Source organism: Heloderma suspectum, chromosome 15 (assembly GCF_057233095.1).
Source record: "Heloderma suspectum isolate Gila_16-S chromosome 15, 16-S_ref, whole genome shotgun sequence".
Lineage (NCBI taxonomy): Eukaryota > Metazoa > Chordata > Lepidosauria > Squamata > Helodermatidae > Heloderma > Heloderma suspectum.
The window spans coordinates 12,615,211-12,638,207 of NC_139472.1; the positions used below are offsets into that span (position 1 = coordinate 12,615,211).

At 45.7% G+C, this 22,997-nt stretch overlaps 1 protein-coding gene across 1 annotated transcript in view; it reads right to left on the reverse strand.

The window, feature by feature from the left end:
- Positions 1–2,541: 2,541 nt before the first annotated feature.
- The window catches only part of TTC34 (tetratricopeptide repeat domain 34), a 35,298-nt gene continuing 14,842 nt past the window's right edge, over positions 2,542–22,997 (reverse strand). Inside the window, exons 5-7 of the mRNA XM_084821736.1 lie at positions 16,258–16,528; positions 13,583–13,797; positions 2,542–3,063 (exon numbers count right to left, since the gene is read on the reverse strand). Coding sequence (XP_084677862.1) covers positions 2,542–3,063; positions 13,583–13,797; positions 16,258–16,528 — 1,008 coding nt within the window. The remainder of the gene's footprint in view (positions 3,064–13,582; positions 13,798–16,257; positions 16,529–22,997) is intronic.

Sequence of the window (22,997 nt, forward strand, 5' to 3'; positions counted from 1 at the left end):
CTATAAGACCATTGAGTCCAACCCCTTGCTCAGCGCAGGAATCCAAGTCAAAGCATCCCTGACTGATGGCTGCCCAGCCTCATCTTGAATGCCTCCGGTGTGGGCAGCAACCACCTACCCCTCAGTGATTTTAACCAAATCTCTCCCCCACCTCCATTATAGGGGGCTTTGATTTGCCCCCAGCCACTCCATGGATGGTCAAAAAAGAGCTGGCTGAAATGTTTGGGACAGCTTAGCCTGTAAGTTGCACCTATAGAACAAAGACCCTCTTCGCTTTTGGAGAGCTAATGACTACAGCTTACAGAAGACAAAGTAGAGAGTTCCACAATAATGCACAGTGGTGCTGAAGGGAAACCTAGAAAAGTAAGAAAAAGTGTCTTGCGGACAGTGGAGCTGGACTGAAATTTCTCAGCATTTTTTCCCCTTTTCCTGAAGAATTCTCTCTAAATTTTCTTTTTCTGCACCCGCCCTCCCGCTAGACACTTTCACTACCTGGAGAATATTGGGTGAAATAACCTCTGCCATTTCACCACCCATGAAAGGGGTGAGGCGTGGGGAATTCTGATTTTGGACACTACCATGGATTGTTAATATTGTTGTTTCTTATTCTTTGACTCTTGTTGATGGAAGCAATTGGCTTCCAGTCCTCTTCCCTTCATCCAGTGCTTCCTTCACCCATCAGTAGGAGCTAACAATACAATTCCATTCAGTATTAACTGAGTCAAGCTATCTCAGAAGATACTTTTTTGAAAAATTACCTGTGAATTTAAGTTTTTTTTTTTGCACCTCCCCAATGGTTGGAGAATTAGATCCTCAAAGAATGCCCTTCCCTCCTGATTTTGCTGCCCATAGAGAAGAATGGAGAGCCAGCGTGGTGTAGTGGTGAGAGTTCTGGACTGGGAGCCGGGAGATCCGGGTTCTAGTCCCCACTCAGCCATGGAAGCTCACAGGGTGACTTTGGGCCAGTCACAGACTCACAGCCCAACCTACCTCACAGGGTTGTTGTGAGGATAAAATGGAGGGGTGGAGGATAATGTAAGCCGCCTTGGGTTCCTCGCAAGAGGAAAAAAGGTGCGATAATAATTAAAAAAGAATGGGAGAATTTGGAGGGGGGAATTTCACCTGAGTTTGTCCATATTTTCTTCTGTGTAATGTTGGAGGGTAGGCAGAATTAAGGATAAGCAGATCCTTCAAGTCTGGTTCCAAGGAGTTCCTCTCTTCCCCCACCTCCAGTCTATTCCATTCCAGAGTTGTGTGGATTTTTTTTTTTACCATTTGTTTGCATATTTTTAAGTGCATCTTTCTGTATGCCTTTTTGTACGCATCCACCCATTGACTAAAACGTGTTTGTACACATTATGGTTTTTTCTTTGCACTTTTCAAATGTGCACATTTTATTGGACAGATTTTTCCTGAGCAGGGAATGCATTGCAAGTACGAAAATATATAGTTTGCTGAACGCAAAGTGTCTACATCAGTTTCCAGGTAGTGCAGACTGCAGAACATCTTTTCTTTATGGCGCAAAATGCATTATGAACTGAGCTCAGCAGACCCATGGCTGATGTTCTTGATGAGGGCAAGGATGCTAAATAATTATGGAAACTGATCCATATTATGTTTAGGCCTCTTGAATGGTTTACAGTCCAACCCTATGCATGCCTGTTCAGGAGTAAGCCCCATCGAGTTTAATGGTCCTTACTCCCAAGTATATAGGATTGCAGCCTTAAATAGTTCTAGCTGTGATACTACTGTAATCACAGTTTGTTTCTTTTAAAAACTTGCCTTCTGATGTTTTCATTTTTTTAAAACTAGGTTTTTAAAGAATTCCATATTCTACTTTGGGCAGAATTATGTTGCCCCTCGCTAATGGCCTTGGTACTATATGGTGGATGTCTAACAGCACAGCAGTTGGGGAGGGGAGACATGATAGAGGTCTACCAAATTATGCATGGTGTGGAGAATGTGGATACAGAGACATTTTTCTCCCTCTCTCATAATACTGGGACACTGGGTCATCCTATGAAGCTGATTGGTGGGAGATTCAGCACAGATAAAAGGAAGGACTTCTTCACACAGTGCATAGTTAAATCATGGAACTCACTACCACAGGATGTACTGATGGCCACCAATTTGGATGGCCTTCAAAGGGATTGGACAAATTCCTGGAGGAGAAGGTTATCAATGGCTACTAGTCCTGATGGCTATGTGCTACCTCCAGGACCAGAGGCAGTGAGCAGTTGCTAGGGAACATGGGTGGGATGGTGCTGTTGTGCTCATGCCCTACTTGTGGGTTCCTGGTTGATAGCTGGTCAGCCACTGTATGAACAGAATGCTGGACTAGATGGACCCTTGATCTGATCCTGCAGGGCTGTTCTTATGTTCTTACATTCAGTTCATATTTGAAAGTGACAAGGAAAATGCAGTGTTGATGGCTGTACAACAACAGTAAACACTCTGAACGTATAGTTGTCTTTGCACACAAACAAGAAAAAAAAAGGTGTGCATTTGTTGAGGTTTGCGAAAGATCATAAATAGAATAAATTACTGGACTCTGCAACCAGATGCCTCTCGTTTAATTCTTGTTTTCAGTTTCTTAAGTTCATGATTGTTTGGGTCAACCACCAGGCCATATTCTGTAGTCTTCCAGGCTTCTTCATAACGGCTCGTTGCCAAGTAGGATTGTGTGGTTTCTAGGAATGCTTTGGACAGCACATCCCTATTGGGACCAGTACGGATACTGGCCAGAGCCAAAGATCGTTCCAGTTGAAGGGCTTCAATGTATTGTGTAACCGCCCATTCTGCTTCTGAAATGGACAAGCACATATTCCCCTGGAAGCAATAGTCTTCCACTTGAATCCTCAAGCCATTTGTCCCATGATTTTTGACCACCTTGTCCATGTCCTTCAAAGCCTGCCTGTAGTCCTTCAGGTGGGCTAAGCAAGCGGCCCGTTGGCGAAGATATCGAGGATTGCTGTTGGTTGCCAAGATGGCCAGTGAGTAGTAGCCAAGTGCCTTTCTGTGGTATTGCTCCTTCACCAACTCATTTCCTTCTTTGGCTGCTACCTGTGGACAGAAAGGGCAATAGTTACTACAGTCCTGAACCTGCAGTTGGCGGGCAGTGATGGGGACTCTACTGGCCGCCATTGTTGTGCGCAATGGCAGCTCGCTTTGAAGGTGGGCGGCTGCGCAGCTTTGTGGGGCGCTCACTGGGCTGTCTAGAAGCTCATGTGGCACCATGAGCCATGGCGGGCAGTGGCCCAGTGAGCACCTGACGAAGCTGGGCGCGGGTGAGTCTGTCCATCCCCAGTGCAGAGTAGCCAAAAGCCCATTGTTCCACAGCCCACCAGTTCTGCAGGGAAAAAACTTCCTATTCAAACCCATATTGCCCGGCTGGACCTACATTGACTCCTCCTGGGTAGGTGGGCTGGTAAAGGCGGCTGGTGTTGTGTGGAGCAAGTCTTCTATAGCTCATTGGTAGACCTACTTAGATTAAGCCCAATCACTTCAATGGGTCTATTCTGTGTAGGAGTACTATTGGATACTACCCTATATGCCAGCAATCACTTGCTAATAAAGAAAAACAACAACAACCCACCAACAACCAAAGCAATTCAGCTGGTGTAGTAGGGAACCAAATTTCTCTCTCTTTCTCTCTCCTTTCAGTTCATGAAGGTCAATTAGGGGGACTCCATTAAGATGCTGTGGCTCTAATGGATTTCTCATTTCTCATTACTATTCCTTTTGCTGCTCAGAAATGAAAACAGTGCTTTTAACCTTGCTGTTTCAGACTGAATGTCTCTGAATGTTTAAGCCCTAAACAAAGCTACCAGCAGTTTCAGGAGGTGAATGGCCATGGTTTCCCTATGAAAAGCAGAATGGCTGGGAGCTACAGAGAAGATGGTGGCTTTTGGTTCGTCTGTCACGAATCAGCAAAACATGGCCTCTCCAAAGTCCTCCAAATTCCATTTCATAGAATAATAGAATAGTATAGTGGGGTTGGAAGGGGCCTACAAGGCCATCGAGTCCAACCCCCTGCTCAATGCAGGAATCCAAGTCAGAGCATCCCTGACAAATGGCTGTCCAGCCTCGTCTTGAAGGCCTCCAGTGTGGGAGAGCCCACCACCTCCCCAGGTAATTGGTTCCATTGTCGTATTGCTCTAACACTCAGGAAGTTTTTCCTGATGTTCAGCCGGAATCTGGCTTCCTGTCACTTGAGCCCATTATTCCATGTCCTGCACTCTGGGATGATCAAGAAGAGATCCTGGCCTTCTTCTCTGTGACAACCTTTCAAGCACTTGAAGAGTGCTATCATATCTCCCCTCAGTCTTCTCTTCTCAAGGCTAAACATGCCCAGTTCTTTCAGTCTCTCCTCATACGGCTTTCTTTCCAGTCCCCTGATCATCTTTGTTGCCCTTCTCTGAACCCTCTCCAGTTTGTCTGCATCCTTCTTAAAGTGTGGTGCCCAGAACTGGACACAGTACTCCAGATGAGGCCTAACCAGTGCTGAGTAGAGGGGAACTAGTACTTCCTGGGATTTGGAAGCTATGCTTCTATTAATGAAGCCCAAAAGAGCATTGGCCTTTTTTGCAGCCACATCACATTTGTGATGTGGACCCTCTGCATGCAAAACAGTTGCTCTACCACTGAGCTATTGCCTTTCCCAGTTTCTGTAGTGGCTTTGCAGTTGATATCTTAGAATCATAGAATCATAGAATAGTAGGGTTGGAAGGGGCCTATAAGACCATCGAGTCCAACCCCCTGCAGGAATCCAAGTCAAAGCATCCCTGGCAGGCGGCTGTCCATCCTCATCTTGAATGCCTCCAGTATGGGAGAATCCACTACCTCCCCTGGTAATTGGTTCCATTATCATCTTGCTCTAACAGTCAGGAAGTTTCTCCTGATGTTCAGCTGGAATCTGGCTTCCTGTAACTTGAGCCCATTATTCCGTGTCCTGCCTTCTGGGATGACTGAGAAGAGATCCTGGCCTTCCTCTCTGTGACAACCTTTCTTCTTTTTATTATTGTCCACTTTCTGCTGAGAATATAGGTTATATGCACAAACCAGCTTCAGGGTCAGCCCTACCATTAAGCAGAGTGAGGGAGCCACCCCACGGAGCTGGTTTGGAGTGCCATGAAAGGGCAGTGAATCTTCTTAGTTATTTCATAATTGTATGTTTACTGCCAGGGAGGAGAGAGGACCTTAAGGGATTTTCTCCCTCAGGCATCGAATAACTAGACGAGCTTTGGGTTCTTTGCATGTTGATTTTGGTGTTGGTGGTGCTGGCATTTGCTGCTCCATCTTAAGGATCTAAATATTTTGGGCCAGCCCTGGATTAGATATTACCGATACGTGAAGGCCCAAGGGGAAAAAACAGAAAAGGGGGAGGGGAACCAGAAAGATTCAGGAAAAAAACATCCCTCCAACCCCCCCATCCTCTTTCGCCCCCTTCACATCTCTAGGTGTTGATCTAACTCTTCCGCTTCTGTCCCCCCCCCCCAAATATAATTAGTTTGCATCCTGATTCGGCAGAAAACTGGATGTCAATTTTGTCACACACTCCACCCCTCTATTAAATTTGCTCCAGAGCCTGTGAGAACTAAATTTTAGTTTGATTTCCAGTATGTAGCAAGCAATTGTTTCAGACGCAAAAACTTGCAAGCTGCCAATCTTTTTGGTTACTCAAAGGAAATGGCACAGGAGGACCCATTTTAGTTTTCCACATGGATGAGGCAAAGTATCGTTCTCATTCCTGTTGCACCTCTGCTTTTATGGAAAGACGTGTGAAACTGTGTGAATGCAATGAGGGTGTTGGTGGAAAAATTGCTACAGAACCAAGAATTTCTTGGAGTCTCACTTTGCCACCAAGCAAGTTGGCTTGCTCTTAAATCTCATGATGGGTGATCACTCCCCAGTTTTCTTCGAAAGAGTGTGTGTAGGGGGAAGGCTTTGTATGTGTTCCAACTGAATGCATAAAGTCCCAAGGGCACTGGAGAAACGCCCCACTGCCACCTCCCCTTCCTCTGCCCTGAGGCCAAGAATCTTACTGCAGGGGAAGGCAGAAGTGCAGGCAGGGACTGCCAGACCCTCTTGCATTGTCTTTTCCTGCTGGGGATTGGGGTTGGGATACCGCCCCCCGCCGAATACCCAGGGGGAAAGTGATACTCCATGCACCAATCCTGTCAAGTACAAGGTCCCATCAGCTTCCTGCTGGGAAATGTCAACTCTTTGCTGCAGTGGAGGCTGGAGGTGCCTATGTCAGTGGGGAGGTGTATCCACTCTGAGTTTCAGTTAGAACCAGCCAGAACTCTAAAGGAGCTATACAAGGTGCTGAAACCATTTGGGGTTGGATAGCTCCTTTTAGGGATGGTGCTAGTGCCCAGTTCCATCTGGGAATCTGGCAGAACCCCCTCTGCCCACACCTGAGCCCCGTTCACCAAGCCCCTGCCCTCGGCAAGTAGCCCAAACTCACCCCCATGGTCTCATCAAGCTCTGTGGTTGCCAGTTTTTGAAAAATAAAATGGTGATTGCAAAAATGTGCATATTTGCATATGTGCGAAAAATGTGCATTTTGTGAGTGCGTGAAAATACACATTTTTTGCAAATGTGCGCATTGCATACGATGTATGCAAATATGAGCACCCATGAAAATGCACACTTCCGCACATATGCAAATATGCACATCCACAATTGCCATTTTTTTTTAAAGCTCGACAAGGCGGGGGTAAGTGCGGGCCACTTGCCACATGTGGGAGGGGCTCGATTGTGGTCCAGGGACTGGCAAGTGGCGGCAGGGGCTGGGCGGGCATCCGGAGAACCCGGATGAGGGTGGGTTTGCACATCCCTAGCTTCTTTGGAGTTCTGCCTGAAAGCCAGAGTGGATTCACCGCCCCACTGACATTGCAGCCACCAGCTTCCACTGCTTCCTGTCTGCTGCTGTCCAAAGGAAAGCTAATGGCCAGAGGCCCACTAATGTAAGGGGTTCCCCACCAGATAGGGATGTACGGACTGTGTAAAATCTGCTCCGTCTGTGTTTTGCGGATTGTCAGGTGCCTTTCGTTCCATCATCCGCCCATAGACGGATGCAAATATTTTTTTTTCCGTCATGCGGAAAAATAACGGAAATATTTACGCAAGTATTTACGTAAGTATTTACATAATTTATCCCAGTACATAACATGTAGTGTATTGTCCCCCGTTCCATTCTACGTTTCCTCAGCAGGAAATCCTCAACAGAGGATTTATATGCGTATATTTCGGGAAAGTAAAAAAATCATCCGAAAGTCCCCGGACTCCGCGGGGCCTGAGGGGGTCACTCTGCAGCGAATTCCGCAGGTCAGGTTTTTAGAAATCCGAGCTCATTTTAATCTGTCTCTAATTTCTCCAGCAACCTTACCACGAGAAGGCACTTTACTGAGGATGCTGAGCTTAAGCCTGGAGCCAGCCCTGGGCATTGTAGCACACATGCTGTAGCTGCATGCCTTCTTCTCACTGTAAAATGGTATATCATTACAAACCATTTAACGAAATGTCTAATTGACTTTGCACGATCGTGGGTCAGCAACCCTCTCTGCCCACCTGAAGGCTTCTTCTAGGCCCCATGAAGGTGACTTATGCTGTCAAACCATTGGTCCATCCAGCCCAGTGCTGTCTACTTGGACTGGCAGAGGGTCCCTACTTCCATCTGCTTGATGTCTTTAGGATGGAGACTGAACCCACCTTGGGGCAGACAACCAGGGCCAGGCTTAGCAGAGTGAGCGGTAGGGATCCCAAAAGCAGCTGGGTTGGCTTGCCACAGTTTGACATGAAGTAATGCACAATACCATTTAATGACACCCCCCACCCCATCCCCAGTAAGACCCAGTAAGTTTAGAATCTAAAATGACCTAGCTGAACCACTGATGGAACATGGGACCTGCTGCGTTCAAAGCATGTGCTCTACCACCGGGCTACGGACCTTCCCCCAAACAGGGAACTTTGGTGCGATCAGCTTGTCACCCAGGGGGGCAGGTGGAGGAAAGAAAGGAAAAACCCCTTGAAGACACACCTGCTTATTTCTCCCCTCACTGACCCAGAGATTAGGGGTTGTAAGAAGAGTTGCCATGCGGAGCGCATGGAATTTTGGATTTTTATATTTTTAACTTCCCCGAAATGTATGCAGATTTATTCATAGGAAAATGCTCAAGTTTCTGCTGAGGAAAAGTGGAATGGAATGGGGGACAATATGCTAAACGTTACGTACTGAGGTAAATTATGCAAATTGTTGTGAAATCTCTTACGTAATCATTTGCATATTTTTCCTCATGATGGAAACAAAATCTGCATCCGTCTGTGAGCGGACAATGGAACAAAAGGCGCCTGACGATCCATGAAACACAAACGGAGCAGATATTACACAGTCTGTACATCCGTACTCCTCGGCCACCTCCTAAGTAAGGTAAGCCCAAGAAACCCAACTCCAGCCCATGAGAATTTCTCCGAAATTTCTTCACTATTGAATTTCTTTTCGAAAGCATTTTCTCTTCTGTCAGACTAAATGAGAATGTTGACAAAAATGTGGGAGAAATTTTTGGCATAGCGCTAGCTGTAAGTACTATGCATTGTTGTTGTTGTTGTATTTATTTATATCCTGCCTTCCCCAATACTGGGACTCAAGGCGGCTTTACAACATAAAAAACTGATACAGTTAAAGCCTATAAATAGAAATATACTAAAGTTAAAAATATAATTAAATCATCAATAATATTAAAATTATATAAAATATCAAAATTTTAAAAGACAACAAGAAATATAACCATAGTATTCATCCGTCATATTCTCACAGGTCCAGACTAGCTATCCCCAAAGGCCTACCGGAACAAAAAAGTTTTTACCTGCCTGCGAAAGCATACCAAGGAGGTTGCCGCTCTGGCCTCCCTGGGAAGGGAGTTCCAGAGCCTTGGGGCAGCCACCAAGAAGGTCCTCTCCTGCATTCCCACCAGACCAGCCTGTGATGGTGGCAGGACCGTGAGAAGGGCCACCCCTGAAGATCTCAGGACATGAGTAGCCTCATACGGGAGAATACGGTCTTTCAGTTAACCTGGACACGAGCTGTATAGGGCTTTATAGGACATGACCTGACCAGCACTTTGAATTGTGCCCAGAAACAGACTGGGAGCCAATGAAGCTGTTTTAACAGGGGAGTTGTATGCTCCCAGTAGCCAGCCCCTGTCAACAGTCTTTCTAATACATCTTGTTCATTCCACACAAGGACCAAAAGCTTCTGCTCTTGACGCTGATAGGCTTGGAACGTGGGGCTTCCCACATTTCCCCTTCGAGGCTCAGACCTGTGATGGCCGACCAAGGAAATTAAGCTCACCATAATTCAGCCTCAGTTGTCCATCTGTTAGTGATGGTATGAGAAAGGTGCAGATAATAAATCTATACCAAACATCAGAACAACAAATTATGTGCATCCTTTCCTTATAACGCCTTAGTAAAAACAGAAGAGTGGGGGAAAGGAAGTGGGAGCTATGTTCCTTTCATCCCGTTATGGAATAAACTCTTTAGAATTTTGGGAACAGCTATCACGGATAGCTTAATGAAGGTCAAAAAGAAACGTTTCATGTTTAAAGCAGCTGCCAGTAAGTTGCTTTGTCATGGCTTGCATGCTAAAGCTGGCAACTTAAGATAGACATAAAATTGTTCTTCTCCCTTTAATGTTACCGCTAATCCACAGTGGCATAAATTAGCTCCCCAAATGTCAGGGCACCTTGAGAGATGTCAACATGTCTCCCTTTTTTTGGTGTGTGTGCTTATTGACAGCTACAGGAAATAAAGGCACAGGGCCACCTCAGGGCTTCTGCTTGGCTGTGGGTTTCCTTGGGACAGCAGCTGGGACTGAGAAGCCACCCACCTTATAAATTCCCCCAAATTGTTGTTGTTGTTCAGCCGTTAAGTCATGTCCGACTCTTTGTGACCCTGTGGACCATAGCACGCCAGGCCTTCCTGTCCTGCGCTCTCTCCCAGAGCGTGCTCAAGCTCATGTTCATTGCATCGGTGATGCTATCTAGCCATCTCATCCTCTGCCGTCTCCTTCTCCTTTTGCCTTCCATCTTTCCCAGCATCAGGTCTTTTCCAAGGAGTTTTCTCCCCAGAGCAAACTTGCATCAGATGGCCTGGTGGCCATCTGCCCTCTTTTATGGAGGGCAGTCCTCTATTTGAAAGGCTGCTGGAGAACTCTGCTCTATTTTGAAGGTGTCCTCTATTTGAAGGGCTGCCAGAGAACTCCCCCTCCCCTATTTTGAAGGTGTCCCCTATCTGGAGGGCTGCCAGAGAACTCCCCCTCCCCTATTTTGAAGGTGTCCTCTATCTGGAGGGCTGCCAGAGAACTCCCCCTCCCCTATTTTGAAGGTGTCCTCTATTTGAAGGGCTGCCAGAAAACTCCCCCTCCCCTATTTTGAAGGTGTCCTCTATCTGGAGGGCTGCCAGGGAACTCTCCCCTATTTTGAAGGTGTCCTCTATTTGAAGGAATGCCAGAGAACTCCCCCTCCCCTATTTCGAATGTGTCCTCTATCTGGAGGGCTGCCAGAGAACTCCCCCTCCCCTATTTTGAAGGTGTCCTCTATTTGAAGGGCTGCCAGAGAACTCCCCCTCCCCTATTTTGAAGGTGTCCTCTATCTGGATGGCTGTCAGAGAACTCTCCCCTATTTTGAAGGTGTCCTCTATTTGAAGGACTGCCAGAGAACTCTGCTCGATTTTGAAGGTGTCCTCTGTTTAAAGGGCTGTCCAGTCTAAAGATAAAAAACCATCAGCCTTGAAGTTGTCCATCAGTAGTTAGCACCTGGACTGCAGGCTGAACAGCAAGCACCTGGTCACACACTATGGATTTCTATTTAGATCATAATAATAATTTCTAAATTTGCGTATGCCATTTTTATGCAAAGTGGTGCCCTCTTCTTTGGTGATCCAGAAGCAGCGACCCAAAAAGTTGGAGATGTAAAAGATCCAACTCCCCGCTCCACAAGTTCACTGCATACATGGAGGGGAACCCCTGAACAGTGCTACAGACATAGCAAGGTGGTGCAATTAATGCTGAAACAACTTACTCATTTCCCCACTGAAAGACGCTCTACAAATCCTCCAGCACATGTTGATCTGTAAATGCGACTTACTCGCATTTCTTTCCTCTTCCTCCAGCTGTGTGCATATTTGGAACATGCCAAAGCCAGTTTTAGAGTCATATTTCAGACAACATTCCATGGTTGTCCTCTAACTACAGCTATCATTCCATGGTTGCTACAACCCCAATCTATAAAGCTACCCGGGCAAAGAAGCTGCTAAGGTTAAGAGCATCTGGCTAAGAGTATCTAGTGTTCCTTATAAGGAGTCACTTTTTCCCCAGGAGAAATGCTCTTTATTGTCCTTTTATTTCCACATCAAGTCAGTGATTGGCAATTAGTTCTTAAAATCTCCCTGCTTTTCTCTCCCAGCAAAGAGATGTTGCGTTCCCCCCCCCCATGCCTTATCTAGACTAGAGAGGCTCTTTGTGGCAGGGATTGGTAAATTAATACTTGCTTACTTAACGCCCTCCCACTGGCTTGCTGGCGCGCATTCAAAGCAGTCTTCTCAAGACCATTTATTTATTTAGCGTATCAGCATACAGCACAGGTTTTTTGTTGTTGTTGTTTCTCAGGGAGGTTATTTTTGTTGTTGCTTAGGCCAAGAGAAAGCAGTAATAGACCTGCCATCCCAATGCACAAAATCCACAGACAGAATATATATATATATATACGGAGAGAGAGAGAGAGAGAGAGAAAGGGAGAGAGAAGGAGACCACACTGGGAAGCAGGAATCACCTGAGAGAATAGGGGTGCAGAAAAACACTTTCATCCCCCAGTAATCATGATATTATTAGTTCTGTGCTGAAAATTTCAATTGTTCCATTTTCATCATGGGGACAGACAGACACCAAACTTTGGCGAAAGAAGCTGGGAGATGTGAGCATTTCAGAGAATTTTCTCCTTGGGGAGGGGGACAAGGTTTCCACATATCTTTTTTAAGTGAAGCTGATTGTGGAGGGGTCTTCTTTCTATTCTTTATTTTTTTAAAAATACCCCCCGCACTTGCAGGAGCTCAGGACGCTTCTCCAGCCCGGCAGTTCTTTCAGAACTCCCAGGAGACCATGTGACTTTGGCATCTCCAACAGGTATTCAGGATGAACTCTGTCCCCCTCGTCAAGGAGAAAATTCTCCAAAATTCTCCTTCTCCCTGCGAAAGAGGCAGAAAAAGCAACACCTCCTTCACAGGGAGAGAAAAAAGTTCCCCCAAATAGTGGGCAGGATTTGGCACACCACTAGATAACATAACAAAAGAAAAAAAACAACATAGGTTGTGGGATGGGGGGAGGGAGCACATCAGGTTTTGAAGGACCAAACTGCAGAAGATCCCAGAAGGTATACCAGCACTGTCTCAAGAGCTTCATAAGACAATTGAAACACAGTGAAGGGAGGGCTGAAAAGCTGATTAACACAATGGCAGGTGGTACTTAGCCCTTTCCCTTTGCTCCTCCTGACGCTTTTCCACTTTCAAGTGAAAAGTGTGTGTGTGCATCTTTTCCTGAGCAGGTACACGCCCTCAATTTTGCTCAGAAAAAAGCAACAGGCTGAAGGGAAGGATAAAGCATCCCTCACACACATTGCTTTCCCAATGGGACCCTTTCCCTCTCAGGGCCTTGCAACTTCATTTTGGTTTTGAAAATGCATAGAGAGATTCCTCACGTGACCCCAACATCTGTATCATCCAGTTTGGACCCATCTGTTGGAGATGACCCATGGGTGATTCATGAACCATATCCAGCAACTGCCCTCGTGAACTATATCCAGCAACTGCCATATCCAGCAACTGCCCTCTCACACCAAAGCAGCTCAGTTTTGAAGTGGCTGGCAATATCACATAGGGATGGTGCGGGCACCGGATGCCATCCAGGGGAAGGGGTCTGACCCTTGAGTAGCTTGACTAGTGGTGAGGAAGAGAACCAGGTGGACGAAGTTGGCCATCCTTGACATGGGAGAAATGTCAGGTTCCTTTATTGGCCCCTGTCAGGGTTGGCCATAGGCAGGTGTCAGAGTGGAACCAGGCTAGGAACCAGGAATCAGGGGCAGAACTGAGCTGAGGGGAGCTCAAGCCAGCAGTCAGAGCCAAGGAGCAATGCCAGGTTCAAAGCCAGCTAGAGTTAGAAGGCTGTTGTAGCACAGGCAAAGTCCCAGTCAAACAGGAAGCAATTTAGAGCTCTTCCTGTATGGGAGGGCCCCAGTGGTCAGACTGGGTGGGCAGAGGCAGTCCAGAAACTGAGAACACTTTACAGTCCAAGAAGAGGCCCTAAGGTGCAATTCTGGTGGACCACCACACATGGCAGCCATGTATAGAACAAGTGTTCCCAGTTCTAGCCCTAGAGGCGCCCCACAGCCATTGGGTTAGTGTGCGAATTGAGGTTGTACGAGGCTATTCATAGTGAGTGCAACTCTGTGATCCTGCAAAATGTCTCCTCACATGCATCAACACATGATTTGCATCACAAAGAGGGGCGAGTGGTTGATGGTTGTACCTGAGCGAGGCTTTGCCGCTGCTTGGTGTCTAAGAAGTTCAAGACGTATCCTAACTCCTTGTAGTCCTTCGCAGCTAAACTGGCCAAAATATGGGCTGCAACATTCATGTTTCTCTTCTTGGCCTGAAGCATGCCAAACCGAGAGTTGATGAAGTCATTGGGCGCATTCTGACCGAATGACCCCTGAAGATGAGTCAGGGCTTCTTTGTGCCTCCCTGTCAGTCAACATCAATACAGTAGTTATGTGATACTGAGAGATGGAGAAGTAATCTTTGAGCAGTTATGACATCTAAAGTGCTTTTTGTTATATAACAGGAGTGTTGAACCTCTGGCCTGCAGGCCAAATCTAGCCCACCTGGGGTCCCAGGCTGGTCCACCTGGGGTTCCCCTTCCCTTGGCCTCACTCCCTTCCCCCACCCACCTATTGTTTCATAGCTTCCAGGCTTCTGTTCTTTGCCACCCCTTTTGCCCACCACTGGAATGCAGTGCCCAAGAGTTTCCATGAAACTGAGTTTGGCCATCTGGCAGAAAGAGTCAACGTGCCTGTCGTACAAAGTGCTTTAAAAATTCTCACCTCGTTGCATTTTTGAGCAGAACCAACATTTCCAAAGGCCTATATTGGGGGGTGGGGCTCAGCAATGACAAAAGGAGGCAAACCCACCCCCTGTCAGGGATGAATCTGAGCGTGTGGAGATAGTTAGCAGCTCAGACTCAGAATGGGAACAGCCAGAACCGGGGGAGGCTTCCTCCCTAGTGAGCTCAGATATGGATAGGCATTGACCTGGTCTCAGGACCTTGGCACACAGATGGCTTGACCTGAAGCCCCCCCCCCCCGCTCCATGAGAACCCAGGTCTTGGGGGAAGAGGAGAGTGAGGGGCGTGACTTGAGGGATGCTAGGGTCCATTGCAGAGCGAAGTGGGGATAATGAGAGGTGGAGCTCAGACGCTCCTCCAGATGGGCTATGCGTGATAGCCTATGTAGGAGGGAGCCACCGTAATGGAGGGGCATCCCCCATAAGCTAGTCTGGCCAGGAAGTTCTTGTTCAAACTGCCCGCAACTTCCCTAACTTCCACTTCAGCTCCTCTATTGGTATTCGTAATTGTGTGGAGTAGCTATTTCCTTTGTAGCCTGAGAACTTCCTGGAATTTGCATTCGTAAGGAACCTGGTCATTAACTAATAAAGCAGTGAGCCTGATGCCTGGTATCTTAGACTGTGTTGACTGTGAAGAGAGAGGATGAAGGAACGTGACACGCCCCTCTCTTGTATCTTTGGGGTGTGGTTTTGGTGCTTTGAAGCACTCTTCAAAGTTCTATCAGGGTGGCAATGAACGCTTAGATTTCCCAGAATGCTCCTCAGAACAGGTCATTCTCAGAAAATCTAACATGGTGGCAGCTACCTCCATGGAGCTTCGAAAAGCTTCAGTAAGTTTTGCCCATCCTCCCAAAATTGCCCCACCACTTTTCAGGGGCAATCCTCCAAAAGTGGCTCACAGCAGAAAAATAATGTAAAATAAATTGTCAATTATAAAATTATAATCCAGTGTTATAACCAGCAGTAGTTAAAGCAATATGGGATCAAGTTAAAATATTATAAGTGCGCATCTGAAACAGCTTGCAATAGCAACAGTTAAAAAGCGAAACTAAAATATCAGTCACAAGCCACCTCGAGTAAAATCGCATTTGAGGCCCACTTATAAAATGACAGTGCAGGAGCCCTACGTACTGGACTACAGAAGGAGTCCCATCAATATGGGGCCAACATGAAAAAGGCTCTGTCTCTAGCGTCCACCAATCTGATGTTACTTGATGGCAGGCCTCAGAAACCAATCTTAAAGTTTAAGTATTGGATGTAGTGAAGTGTGTATATAACGTGTTACATCAATTTTGGCATGTGTGTATTGGCTTCCAAGATCATTTTCACATGTACTATTGTCAAGCCAGGTATCCCCCATCTTATACCTGTGCATTTAATTTCTTTTTCCTAACTTTGCACTTGTCTCCCTTAAATTTCCTTCTGTTGTTTTCTGCCCAGTCTTCTAACTTATCAAGATCATTTTGAACATTGCTTCTGTCTTCCAAGCTATTTGCTATTCTGCCCAGTTTTGTGTCATCTGCAAATCAGATAAGCGTTCCACCCACCTCTTCCTCCAAGTCATTAATAAAAATGCTGAAGAGTACAGGGTCTATTGACCAAGAGATGTAGCTATTAAAGATGAGAAGCCTGTCAGGAAAAAGAGGTTGCAACCCTAATTAAGCACTGACGTGGTTGGATACACAGGAATTCAAACCCAGACTTTTAGGAGCTAAACATTCAAAGCCCTGGGTCTGGATGGACAAATGTGTCAGTTCACGTTTCTCACAGATTTGAGTTTTTGTTTACATCTCAAGTTCTTTTTTTTGGTCCCGAATATGGAGAATTTTGTGCATTTTAGTAAATTCTGATCAAAACCAAACTGAAATCTAATTCTCACTCATCGCTAAACAAGGGTACTTTCCCCTAGCACAAATCCACCAGAGGATACAAACCATACCCAATCAACGACATATGCTGAAAATTACAGCAATGGCTGATGGAGATTCTAAAAGCAGGAGATGGCCTCTCCAAGATCACATAATCGTAGAATAGTAGTTTAGAAGGGGCCTACAAGGCCAAGATATTGGAATCATCGCTTACCATCAGCAGTTAAAAGGTCCACATACAGAATATGACTCTTGGTGTTTTCGCTGTCTAGTTTCACAAGAGATTCTCCAACTATGGCGAGCTCCTTCAGACCGTCTCTGGTGATGAGCTCTTTGCTAGCCCCAGATTCCAACAACACAGCCCTGCAGTGTTCAAGCAACCACCTGTGCAGCAGCATCTGGGCTTCCGGCTTTAGTGAGAGGATTTCGGTGACTGCTAAGACGGGATCAGCTTTGAGGGCTGAGGTCACATCACACACAGCCTCCTACATGTATAAAACAAGAATCCAATGATTATACATGCGAGTAAATTATTTGCCCATTTCTGGGTTTGCATTATCCGGAGCATCAGACACAGGAAATGATGGTAGATAACAACTTCCCGCAAAAGGGCGCAGGGAGAAAACACCTGCACATTTGGGGCGCAATCTTATGCAGGTTTAGACAGATAAAAGTCCTATAACTCCCAGCGTTCCCTAGCCAGCCATGCTGGGTGGGGCATGCTGGGAGTTGTAGGACTTCTTTTCTGCTCTAAACCTGCATAGGATTGTGCCCTTAATGTGTCTTTCAAGAAATATCTCTGCACTCCTGAACCATTACTTTTGACTTTCCTAGTTAGGCATGGCGGAGAATGCCACCATGGATTTTAGTGCGGCCAAACGCACTGGCATTCAGCCCTCCGAAACCCATGGCGGAACGGCCTCCCACCCCCCTGCGGAATCCCTCCCCAGGATGAAACTTACCTCAGAGGGAAGCTTGTCCCCTCAGTAACCCTATATCTGATTCCGCCCCGCTCCTGTCTCTCTCTCATCCCAGGGCTGGGCTGAGAGAGGTTTGGGGGCCAAGCCATGTTCTCTCTGGGAACAAACGTATCAACTCCTGACCTTTTTTTTAATGTTGGGCCCAACTCCTCCTGGGAAGAGATCATTGGTCACCAGGTGTTTAGAAGGCACCCACGAGCCCTCTGGAAAACAAAGTCAGTGCTAAAAGAGTTTAATTAGCATGAACAAACATATTATGGGCTCATTTCTATGCTTCTCTCCCCCTGCTAAAAGCCAAAATGACATTTAATTAGCTGCCTTTTATATTAGGTTGGTAAACAAAGGACTTCCATTTCAATCCAGGGGTATTAAGGATGTATGTGACGGGGGGGGGGGATTAAACCTTGTTTATTGTGATGCACTTGCTATCTTGGAGAGCAGACAAGACAGCAGTACAACCTTCCCATTAAGATACCACTTGGGGGTTTCCGAGACAGAAACAGTTTGCATTTAATGGTCGAGAAGAAAAGGAAAGGAAAAAAAGAGGTTTTCAAATGTTAATCCTCTTTAACCTTTATCAAAAGATTCTTTTTGTCACCTTCAAGGTTGTTGCCTGCGCAGAGATTTTCAGAGAGAATGAAAATTCTTTGTAGCCTACTTGAGTGTGTGTTTTTCTCCTCTGTATCTTTCCCTTCCCTCCTTCACATCATTCGCCTGGTGTGAAGGAGGGGAGAGGCAGTGTGTTGTGCAGTGGTTGGAGCAGGCCTGCACAACTTGTGATCCACCTAGGCAAGCCATTCAAATAGAGGACCGTCTCTGTAAAAGATGACAAATGGCCACCCTACACCTAGGGACCGTGTAAAATCCCCTCATTCCGTTTTTCATGGATTGTGTCAGGCACCTTTCGTTCCATCGCCCACTCACAGACAGATGCGAATATTTTTTCTCGTCACGCCGAAAAACGACGCAAATAATTACAGAAGAGGTTTCAAAACAATTCACACAATTTACCTTAGTATATAACATTTAATGTATTGTCCCCTATTCCATTCAACTTTTCCTCAGCATAAACTTGCGTATTTTCCTACAAATGAATAAGCTTAAATCTCAGGAAAGTAAAAAAAAAAAAAAGTCCACGGACTCTGTGCAGCCTGAGGGGGGTGCTCCGCAGCGGATTCTGCAGGTCGGATTCTTAGAAATCCAAGCTCATTTTAGTCTGTCTCAAATTTCTCCAGCTACCTGAAGCCTAGCATCAGAGTGCCAATGAATGCAGAACCCAGGAAGGTGTTTCACATTAAGGTAGCAGTGCTGGAGGCAGGACTGGGAGAAGGCTTTCCCCTGCCCCCATATCACTGGGCCTTACTTTCCCACAAAGTGAGGGTAGGATAAATGTTGGGATATTCATGTCGGGGAGGAAAAAGGTCTAGTGATCTTGGCTACATGGGACTTAGTAGACTTAGGGCGCAATCCTACGGGGATAGGCGGCCGCCTCTGCACTCGGAGGCAACCGCCTATCCAACGCAGGGCAGGAGAAACATGGAGGAGCTCATTCCTTCTGTGCCTCTCTTGCCCTGCATTTGTGGCTCGACAGCCAATTTTGGCTGTCTAGCCACGGGAAGGCGGAGCGGGGGAGGAGGCTGCCGGACAATACATAGGATGTGTCGTACCGGCATTTCCACCTTCCCTGCCCTGGAGCACCCCATGACTTGACAATGTTGATGGAATGCCCCTGGAAAATGACAGCATGTGATCGTGATGCTCCTGATCTGACTCCGGGTTATTTTCCCTCCTGTTTCCACCCACTCGAAACTGAAAAATAAGCCCGCGATGTCTACCTCACTTTTGGCCAGTTGTCCTCACTAAATCCCAAAGCTTCAGTCATTTTACCTTGTGTCAAGGAAACACCCACTAAGTTAAACAGTTCCCTTTCACCAATATAGGAGTAGTAACAGGAAAAGAGATTGCTTTAATTTGGTAGCGTTAATAAATGAAACCCACACCCGGGATCATATACATATAATAAAACAACAACTAAAATTTTATTACATACAAGAAGAGTCATATAAGTTATTATTTAATCATCCTATACTTATTCTTAACTTACTTATCTACCCATTCTAAACCCCCCACCCCAAACTCCACTCACTAGATGTACAGTCACTGAATCTGTAAACCCTATGTAACTGTTAAACTTTCAGTTCTCTCCATTTAAAGTTCGTACAATTCCACTCACTCACAATAAAGGTGGGAATCTTTATTTATTTATCTTTTTTTTTTTCATTTTTATACCACCCAATAGCTGAAGCTCTCTGGGCGGTTCACAAACTACAACAGAAAATACAGTATAAAATATAATAGATTAAAACTACAGAATAAAAATACAAGCAGAGGTCCAGAGCAAAACCTAGGAGAGCCATTGTGGTGTAGTGGCGAGAGGGTTGGACTGGGAGTCAGGAGATACAGGTTCTAGTCCCCCCTTGGCCACAGAAGTTCACTGGGCGACTTTGGGTCAGTCACAGACTCTCAGCCCAACCTACCTCACAGGGTTGTTGTTTTGAGGACACAATGGAGAGGAGGATTATGTACGCCGCCTTGGGTTCCTTATGGAGGAAAAAACGGTGGGATATAAATGTAATAAATAAATAAATAAACAAACAAACAAACAAACAAACAAACGATAGCAGCAGTGCAGATATTTAAAATGCAATCGCCAATTTAAGACAGTGGAGCTAAAAACGGGAATGCTGAAATGCTAACAATGCCAAAGGAAAATTTTAAAAAATGGTCTTCCCTTGGCCCCAGAAAGAGTACAACGTATTCACCAGCAACCTTCTCTAGGGAGTTCATTCCACAACTTGGGTGCCACAGAAGAAAATGCCTTTTTTTTTTCCTGGTAGCCACCTGCCTCACCTTTCACCCCCCCCCCAACATTCACTTAACTCTAACTTACCTGGATAACATTCTACAAATAAAACATAAACATTTACAGTATCATGCATACGTTACAGTGATCATGGGCCATTTTTCTCCCAGGGGATCGTACAGGGAGAAAAGCCGGTTGGAGCCATAACTACATGTCTGCCTGTAAACACTTATTTTACCCAGACATAAAGAAAATTCACACCACAGACATAGTAGGTCACTCAGAGAGCAATCCTATATCCCCTGTCTCCTGGGGGAGATAGGATTTTCCAGTTTCCCAGCTCAGAGCTCTAGACAGCGCTATGAGCTCGTAGCTGGGAATCTGTGCTCCCTGCCCCCTTGTAGCCCGGGGCAGAGAGAACCACGGAAGCTGCCCCTCTGTGCCTGTCTGTGCTTGTAACACGGAGCATGGACAGGGTGTAAAGGGGGTGTTTCCATGGGCAGGGAGGGGAGGAGACCTCCAAAGCTGTTTTAGACAGCTTCCTATGTGGTCTCCAGCCCCATTCCCGCCCCCTCCCCAAAGCCGCACTTCAGTGCCTGAAATTGGAGGTCTAAGGCAAACTGCAGGGCATCCAGAGCACTGAGGGAATTCTCTCCTCCCTGCTTCAGCCACCCTGCATTGGATAGGCGGTCACCTCCAACTTCAGAGGAAGGCTATCTCAATAGGCTTGCACCCTCAGTAGCCTTATTCAAGCATCCCCCCCCAAACTACCATTCAGTGAAGAGGTCAGTACAGATCATGAGTCTGTTTGTCCCACCCTTTCCCATGCTTCCCGGGCACAGTTACTGCTGTGTTACAGTGGCGAACCTCTGCATCAGTGCTGTGGTGAAATTGGTCCTCCAGTTTCCCAAAAGCTTTCTTCCCCTGCCAAAGAGTCTTTCATTTAACTGCCTCTTTCCCAGGGCAGTTTAGGATTTCGTTAGAATTGCTTTTAAAGGTGATTTTGAGCTTAGCTTATGTTTACGAGGTAACCAAGGGCGCTGTGTGTTCTTTCACTTTCTATTATACATCTCCCCATTTCCCTGCAGCCTCCTTGGCTGCCTGCACTACCTGATCTGAAGAAGCTCAGTGAGAGGAGTTACCTCATGACATCTTCTTCCCCTGGGCTTGAACTGAAGTGCAGGAAGCTGGGGTGGCTGCAGACTGCCAGAAAGGTGATTGTTCAGTGAAAGACAGGACACTAATGCACACCCCTTGGCCACTTTGGAACTAAGATAGATGTAAGAACCCTATATCTCCCTCACAAGAATTTCACCAAATTTTTCTTCTCTGAAAATCTTTTCAAAAGCATTTTTTTTTAAATCAAATTGGATGAGAATAATTTTTAAAATGCAGAAGAAATTTTCAGCACGGCACGAGCAGGGAGCCTTTTCTTCTCAAGTAAACTCCCCTCACAATTGACAGCCTTGGAAGATCAGGGTTCTAAATTGCATGGGGAATGTCCTCAAACAGAGAAGGCTCCTCACTGCAGACATTCAGCCCTCAATATGTGGGTTGGGGAGGTGCAGAGACAGGCAAGTGTGGGTGAGCTATAGCCATCAAGTTCACCCTCCACTCTTTCCCCTCCCAGACGGGGAGAATGCCTGAACAGAGCTAGTTTTTCTAACAAATTTATCCTTAGGCTGGAAGTTTAAGGGCATCAGTCACAGCTTCATGGGAAGCTTTCGTGAACATTTTCACCGTCTAATCAGTTTGATATTTTTGGGTCAAGTCCACATCACAGGAACTATATGTCTATTAAATGGGATCATCTCTAATCCTACCAGAGTTTATAACCAAAAGCTTCAAAATAATTTGGGAGAAAAATAAAAGCATTCAGAATGAGTACAGATGGACAGATATTGTTTACATGTCAAATATGTCATTTCTCTAGAGGCACAAAGGCGTCTTCTCAAAATGAAACCTAGCATCAAATCCAATTTTGGAGCATGCAGCATGTTGAAGGTCACTATGCCTATTGTTTAACTATGACTATAGGGAATGCACTGGATTTCCTGCATAAAGCCGGGGGGTTGGATTAGATGGCCTACCAGACCCCTTTCAAAGCTACGATTCTATGGTCAGTGGAGACACGATGTCTCCATTGATTGCAAAGTGGAGAGGGAGGACCAGCAGGGATTTGCAAACATTCTTCAGGAAGCACCTGCAAAGCCCCATAAGATTTTGGGAGTGCTCACAAAGAATGTTCACAAATTCCCCGTGGTTTTCTAGACAAACAGATGTTTGTCTATCCTAGGAGCAGAATTGGGTAACCTGTTGGCTCCACTGATGTTGCTGGATTAGAACTCTCATCATCTCTGACTAATGGCTGATGTGAGCTGGAGTCCAACAACGTCTGGGGGAGTCACTAGACATGTAAAATTTCCAGAAATTTTGATACCACGGGGAATAAAAAATAATAAAAAAAAATCCCCAGGGGTTTTCAGAAAAATTGGAAATTCTGAAAACATTGAAAAATAAGCAATACTTATTTTTAAGCACTTTTTACAGATCAAAAGTCACTTTGTTGCTTTAAGACAGCCTTCTCCAGCTTAATGCCCTCCAGATATTTTGTATGTCAGCTCCCAGGCAACATGGTCAATGGTTAGGAATGCTGGGGACTGTAGTCCAAAACATCTGGAGGCCACCAGGTTGGGGAGGGCTGCTTTAGGAACAATAAAGCAGCCTTTCTGTTGCTACAGTTCTTTTATGTATGACTTCATTTGCTCATAAAATCATCATTATATTGCAAAAGTAAACTCAGTAAATTTGTAATTATTGTCTGAACAGACTAGAACTACATTAAATGACTGCTACAGCATCAGAAACATAAGACTGTATAGAACAAGCTGTCAAGAATGCATATTTACTGTCAAGAATGCACAGTGGTGACTCTACTCACATGTTGGGAAACTGAGCATAAATGTCTATCAGTAAAATATGCTTTAGATCAATAATTTTAATAAGGAATGAAATAACTATCTTACAGAGAGGATTAAAGAAACATTTTCTCAATGGCTTCATTATCTCCAGACATTTTACATCACCAGTCTTTCTATAAAAGTGTTCTTA